This window comes from Amphimedon queenslandica, unplaced genomic scaffold, assembly GCF_000090795.2.
Source record: "Amphimedon queenslandica unplaced genomic scaffold, v1.1 AMPQUscaffold_13518, whole genome shotgun sequence".
NCBI lineage: Eukaryota > Metazoa > Porifera > Demospongiae > Haplosclerida > Niphatidae > Amphimedon > Amphimedon queenslandica.
In genome coordinates this window covers 513990-521229 of record NW_003546246.1, presented here as the reverse complement: position 1 = coordinate 521229, position 7240 = coordinate 513990, and the positions used below count along the sequence as shown (strand labels likewise).

At 36.2% G+C, this 7240-nt stretch overlaps 1 protein-coding gene across 1 annotated transcript in view; it reads right to left on the bottom strand.

Moving 5' to 3' along the window:
* LOC105313539 (zinc transporter 7-like) overlaps window positions 1-5672 on the bottom strand; it is a 22709-nt gene extending 17037 nt beyond the window's left edge. Inside the window, exons 1-2 of the mRNA XM_011407050.2 lie at window positions 5313-5672; window positions 5202-5259 (exon numbers count right to left, since the gene is read on the bottom strand). Coding sequence (XP_011405352.2) covers window positions 5202-5254 — 53 coding nt within the window. The 5' untranslated portion in view covers window positions 5255-5259; window positions 5313-5672. The remainder of the gene's footprint in view (window positions 1-5201; window positions 5260-5312) is intronic.
* Between the last annotated feature and the right edge of the window lie 1568 nt (window positions 5673-7240).

Here is a 7240-nt window from a genome sequence, read left to right as displayed (position 1 = left end):
ACTCGTTAAGGCTTCTCCACAAAAATTGGGCTTTACTTTCTGTGTATCACCACCACTCTTCTCATAGTTATTTTTCTCTTCAAAATGTCGGCAAAGTAGTACACTACCTCTAATTGAATGGGAGTAGTGATATGGTCATCAAACGTGCAACTACACACAACTTTAACAGAAACATAATCATCAATATGATCTGATGATTCTGAAGTTGATACTTCACTAAATTCTGATGGACCTGAATTGGTTGATGATTCAGATATTGATTGTGTGCAATTTTTCTAAGGAGATGTGAATGGAAGTGCTTTGCTTTGCTTTGTTTGGGGAACTACATCCTTATAAATGGATAAAGTCCAGCCTTCTAAAAACCTCCACTTATGAGGAATGGAAGAAATGCCATATCTTGTAATTCAGCCATAAGGCTTAAAAAATCCTCTTTAGTCACGATTGAGGCACAAGTGCTCATTTCATATTTCTCCATTATTTTCTTCCAGGACAAATTTAAAGGTCCCAAAGGTCAAGAGACTGTAGTAAATGTGAGGCATGGGGTGGGAAGCATGCCAAATGGATTTTTTTGACGAGCCAATTCTACTAAGCAAAGTGAGTGATGGCTTTAAAAAAAAGGAAAACAGGATTCAAATGAGCTACAGCCAGTATAAACATCTTGTCAAACCATTGAAAAAAAAGTTAGCAACCTCTATCCAGCTGCTATCTGAGACAAAATACATAGACTCAGCTAGTCCACCCTTTAACCATCTACTCAACAAGTGTTTGCCTTGATACAAGATATTAGATGGTAACTGTGTGCCGTCCACACAATCAGATCCAGACAAAGTAATGTACTCTGGACCATTTACTCCCATTCCCTTGTCCACATCTCTGCCACTTTGTTTAGTTTTACTTGTCACTGACAAGCAAAAACCAGTTTCATCACAATTTCATATTCTCTGTTTTATATCTTCATCATTCATCAAACTCATCCCTGTCTTCTTGAACAACTACTCAACACTCATCTAGTGCTTTTCTAGCTCAATTCTTTAGACCTTTGCTTTATAAAAAGCATCCACTAATCATTCCCTGGAATGTTGCTTTTGAATAGGTTAGGTCAGTCGGGTTGGCTTGACAAGTAATCATGAAGAACCACACACGCTATCTCTCTCATCAATCCAAAGCCTATTTCTTGTAGTGCCTGAAGATTTAAAACAATCTCTTTTTCTTCCATGTGAGACATTATAGTAGGGTGCTCTGCCCCTATTTTACAAGAAAAATCCTTAAGATAGTCTCTAAAAGTAGACTTTGGTACCCCCAAACTTTTGAGAAACAGCTAAGACATGTTTTCTTCTCTTTATTAGTTGATATAGCAGCCATCAGGCCTTTTTAAAGTAAGACTGGGGTCTTTTTCTCTTGTAATTTCAAACCATAGTCAACAGCCAAACAGCACAAGGACTTTATCTGACTACACCTAGTGCTGCCCCATCCAGCCCCTCCCCTTTGCACTGAGCAAATTTGCAAAGAGCAAAAAATTAATGATAAAATGTAAAAGGTACTTGGTAAAAGGAGAAATCCCATAAAATTGTTTATAATGTTTCTAGATACAAGCAAAAATGTTATGAGTAGCCTTAGTACAAATTAACTAATTAAATTTACTGTAAACAAATATTTTAGTTGCTTTTTTGGTCCGCAAAAAATCTTATGCATGACGTCAAAAACTAATTTGAGCTTTGTAATTAAGCCATTAATGCATATGAAAGTTGTCTTGAAGCTGAGCTTGAGGCCAAATTTTGGTTGTTTAAAGAAAATTAACAAAATTACCCAATAACTGGAAATGCCCCACCCTATGTTATTAGATATCCTGTTGCCTTCTTCGTCGCTTGAGTCAGAGCTGACTTCAAGTTCAAAGTTGTAAGGCACTAATCATCACTACTATGGCTCTCATCCACAATTTCTTTTTCACTGTCCTGGAACAAGTAGCCATGTATACTTCTTGTGACGTCACGCAAAGTGACACCTATCAACAGCAAGCATCATGGCAGGAAGTAAAAAAAGAGCAACTTCAGCGGCTCATATCTCAGTGAATAATTTTTTAGACAATGAAAGTTAGAACACATCAGTAGTATGGTCAGGCAATCATATATATTAAGCAAATAAAACAATACCCAAAAATACATGGTAGTTACCCTATAATGTTTCATAAGGTTGTCACAAATACTGACAATAGCTGTGAAACAGCTACTTTCACATGCTGATTTAGCTTCTAAACAATTTAAATAGTTGTCAAATTTTAAGGAAATAATAGCTGTTAATAGTTACAATGAAGCAGCTAAAGCCTCTACAGAAAATGTGGTAGTTACTAGCACCACCAATGAATATATCTTTAAAGGCCATAGTAATATCTTTCCGCAACTACTTGCTTTACATGTCAAGTTGCAAAACTTTTGTTTGATCCTGTTGCATGATAAACTTAAGCTTACTATAGGTTTATTTAGCGATTATGCAGTATACCCATAGATTGCATTACTAAGTGACAGGGATTGTAAACTGATCACATAATCTCATTCAAATCAATGAAATTAGGTGCGGACGAACCTTGTAAGACTCTGCCCCTTCCCTGGCTTGTTGAGACTAGAGCAATAAGACTGAGAGGATTGCTGGATTAAGTGTAACTTGAAGCCAGATCCAGGGTACTTGTATAGCTTATACTGTTGCTGAAGGTTTGCTTACTTATCAAAAACTGTTAAAGCTGTATTACAGCACTTTGTTTAGAAGAAAAATGGGAAAAAGCATGTTTTTTTACTATTTGTGATAGGTGTGAAATCTATTCAACCTATAACTTGCTAGGGATAACTAAAACTGAGAGAGTGTCAATATAAAAAACATGCATCAAGCAAAGCTACGTGCCACTAGGACAGTTTTATTATCACCAGTGCTTCATACAAATCATAAGATACCAAAACGTCCATTGTTAGAGGATAAAGGACAAAAACTGTAAATAAGATCAGGGTTTTTCACATGCCTTTAGCCTATTAAGCCATAGACGGCACTCTGGAAAAATAATAGCTGTATTCATTAATTTGTGCCATCACAATGGCAATTTCAATGATAACATGGGCCGCAAGAGGTGGCGAAAATTCTGTCAACAAAACTATGTTTAACCGTCACAAAGAACAGTCATAAACTCCCAAGACCTATGTGTTCATCATCAATAGTAAATAAAATCCAAATTAATACAGTTGGAGACTTGGAGAAGAGCTTGTGTAGTCCTTCCATTGCTTTTCCACCATTACAGAGTCTGTCCATGTGACGTCATCAGTTTCCAATCCCTGCTACTTAATAATACAATCTATGGTATACCCAACCAATTACACAAGTTACCAAGTACTTTGAGCAGGTTGCGACAAACTCAGTCAGCATCAGAAGATCAGGAACTCTTTGATTATTACAAATAAATCAGTTTTTGTTGTTAGTGATACTTTAAATAAATGTTATAGACAGTCTTATTAATTATAATGTAACTTTTAATCGCGATTTTAATGTAGTGTCTGCATACTTAATTATAGCCAAAGTCTGTGACCCTAAACAGTATGCATAAGTGACATCAATGACTTTAGTGTTGTGACTATGAAAGCAAATGCAAAATCACAAATGTTGGATCAAGTTCAAAGGGTGGTGGAGTCTACTGTAAAAACTAATAGCACAAAAAATGGATCAAATGGAAGTGAGGACTAACAAATTGTTAATAGGATAGGATCAATCATCCTAATTATTTTCTTCATAATAAAAGGTATACTTGAACATTTAAAATAGCCTACATTTTCATACAATAGGCATGTGATGAACAAAAAAGCATATACTACAATTTCCTTTTTCATATCAAAAATTCTTCGTTTCAAAAAAATTTAAGTGGGAAATATTATTGTCTTTCAATTTTTATAGTGTACATAAATGTTTACATAATGAAACTTCAACTTCTCTTGCATATACCTTGTCCTTTACCTACTAATAACAACGCCACTATAGTACTTAAAGTTCTTGAAATATGAGTTTCTTCACCTGGCTGTTTCCCGACATTACCAGTACACGAGTAGTACTGGAGATGTAAGCAATAACTAATTTACGGATAATAAATTCAAACATTAAATGGCTAGTTTTGTGATACTGTGGACCGTTTTGTTATATACCTCAATAATAAAGTGACAAATTGAAGTACTGTGGATAGAGCAATGTTAGAGCTGCAGAATGATGCCTACTTATCATCTATACCTTAGTCTTTCTTAGATGAATTAGTTTGGTTGCTCAACATTTTTCAGGTAAAATGCTTTTGTCATTTTAAGACCAAACAAAAATATTTACATATCAAAAAAAGGAAATTACAGTATCTTTCACAAGCACATGTCTGCCATTGACTTATCATGTGCTCTCGCAAATAAGAGACCTTGCAGCTATTATTCATCTATCTCACATGTATACTTAATAAGCATAATGTTGTTGACAAAAAACTGAACTGTATGTCTCAACCTAGTGTGGCAAAAACCATACACACAGTACTACAAAAAGCATGTCATAAAGCATTTTATTAGAATTTGCTCTTCATAAAAAGAAAATATTTTCCTTTTAGTTAATTATAAAAGTTAGGTGAAGGAATGTGCCAGGTGCCAATAAACCCTGTGGTAGCAATAAACTGGAACTATAAGTACAAAAATCTAGCCTTAAAATTTCACAGATGCCTTGTAACTTCTTCTCTATGCTTCTTGGAAGTCTTGTACATGTGGTCTGCAGATGTATTCTCACTGTTGACTCCATTTTTATTTTATTTTTGAAATTAAATTTTTTGAGGTCTAAATGCCATTTTATGAAGTAGGCATCTGGCTTTTATTTCAGAAATGAATGTGCATGTACAAGAGATTCAATTATGTATATTAGATTCTATCATCACATATAAGGCAAGGGGATACTTGAAATAGGTCAACAAATGTATTCCATAAAATTGACGTATGGCAAATAGAATAATTGTTACAAATTTTACACGAATGGAAGCAATGCTTTTAAACTTTTATAAATGCATAAATATTTGATTATGTGTCAAGAAGACTCACTGCAAGTATAATGGCTGCATGCTTTTGCACACATACCAAAATTTCAACTTATATACACTGTACATTACTAAAAATAGTAACTTTTAACATGAGAAAGGTTTTTGAATACATTACCTTAATGTAATTAGAATTGCTATGAACATAGAACAAATTGGGTCTGCTTGCATCCAACCTAGAGGATGTTAAAGTAATGCAATGCAAACAATATCAAAACAAATAACTTACCAAACTGATCAATTAGCACTGAAGACACAATGACACCAATGCTCCCAAGAGTATCAGCCAAAATATGCAAAAAAATACCTGCATGGCAATAAAATTATAAAATCCATGTCCAAATGCAATGTAGTACTTGTTATTACAATACTAAACTAAACATTTTGTTAACAAGTCAACTTAAAGTATGTAGTCTAAGCAAAAGCATAAGGCTGCCAAAATACATTTATTGCAAAATAATTGAGCGTCATAATTTCTTTAAAAGGAGTATTAGTGTAAAAACATTAATGTAAAAATTATTGTAAGATTACTTTCATTACTTATACACATAACTGACATTCATTCAATTACAACCAAGGGTTCCACCTCAAGGTCATTCCTATACATTAATTTATATTTCAGAAGGCTCAGTCTCACATATCAACTGTGTTTGGCCAGTTTTCTTAACTTACAGCTAATTTGTAGTTAAATAACTAATTTTAATAACTTTTGGTCTGCCCATCCATCCACTTGCCTCACTATATAAGCCCCTGCTTCAGCCATCTTCCTTGGCCTTTTTCTTAGCTAGTTAGCTCTCTTACAGAAGCACGTGCAAATATGTCTCTAAGAGACATTTTGGATAAAGTTAAAGGTTTATAGACAGCAGACTTTCTGACTTAACAACAAATGTTGAATACTTCAAAAAGAAGGACCAAGCTCAATGTGTGTTGAAGAAGGTTGAAAATTGTCGTAGCCATTCTAGAAGTCCCCACTCCAGATCCATGGAGTGAGCAGGACAACATTCTGGGGAGCGATGCTCCCATGCCAACAAAACTGTACCATACTTGTCGGAGGACGAGGAAGATTTCAAGCAACTTATGGAGGTCTCGGCGGAGACTCACCGTCTTCTCACTGACTTTTGCACGCAGGGCATGTCAAGTGAGACTAGGAAGCGTACCAGAAATCATTTCAAGCTTCCTAAAGTGGATACAGCCAGATCCCCGAGATTGGACTCAGTAATGAAAACTGTTGCTCCTCAGTCTGCAGAGTGCAGATGAAGAACTAGCCAGACTCCAGACATTCATCTTGGATGCTCTGGCTCCCCTCACTGCCATCCTAGAAGGTGCTAAGGAGATGACAGTTGAAGATATAAGAAAGGCACTAATCACAGCCTCAATCCTGATTGGTAATGCTAATGCCAAATTAACATGTCTCTGGAGAAACTGATATCAGCAATTAATGATGATCTGACTTCTCTGATACAAGACGAGTCACAGTTTACAGATGCAAACCCATATCTATTTGGGTCAGACTTTGCAAAACAAGCAAAGGAATATTTGGACCAGGCTGGATCGCTAAAGTCCACTACTCCTGAGGTAGAACACAACAGGAGACATCTTTTTCGTGAAGGCCTCCCTCGGAGAGGGGATTGGCCAGAGAAAGGGATGGAAGACCCAATATCTGAAAACAAGTACACCAACAAGGAGCATGGAACCTCGGAGGGAGGTCAGTCCACATCCAGAACTAAATTGTGCACACATAACACTCAGTTTAAAAATTCATGTACCTTTTCAGAGCAGAAATGTAACTCAGTCAGCGGTAGTTGCAATGGGGATAGTACCCTTAAATATACATACAAATCCAGCGGGTCGGCTGGCACATTTCCAATCAAACTGGGAAAAAGTAACGAAGGACCGGTGGGTCCTAAATATGGTGAAAGGGTACGAAATAGAGTTTTCATTGATACCCTATCAAACCCAAAAGCCTTACCCAGCCCAACTAAATCAGACCCAACAGGAGTTGGTTTTCCAAGAGATCAAAGAAATGATCTCTAAAGGGGCAGTGACAGAGTCACAGACCCCACCAGTGGGCGGGTTCTTCTCCACCTTGTTTCTGGTGCGATGGCGGCCAGAGACCAGTGACAACCTTTAAAAAGTTAAACTCATTCATAAATGCCC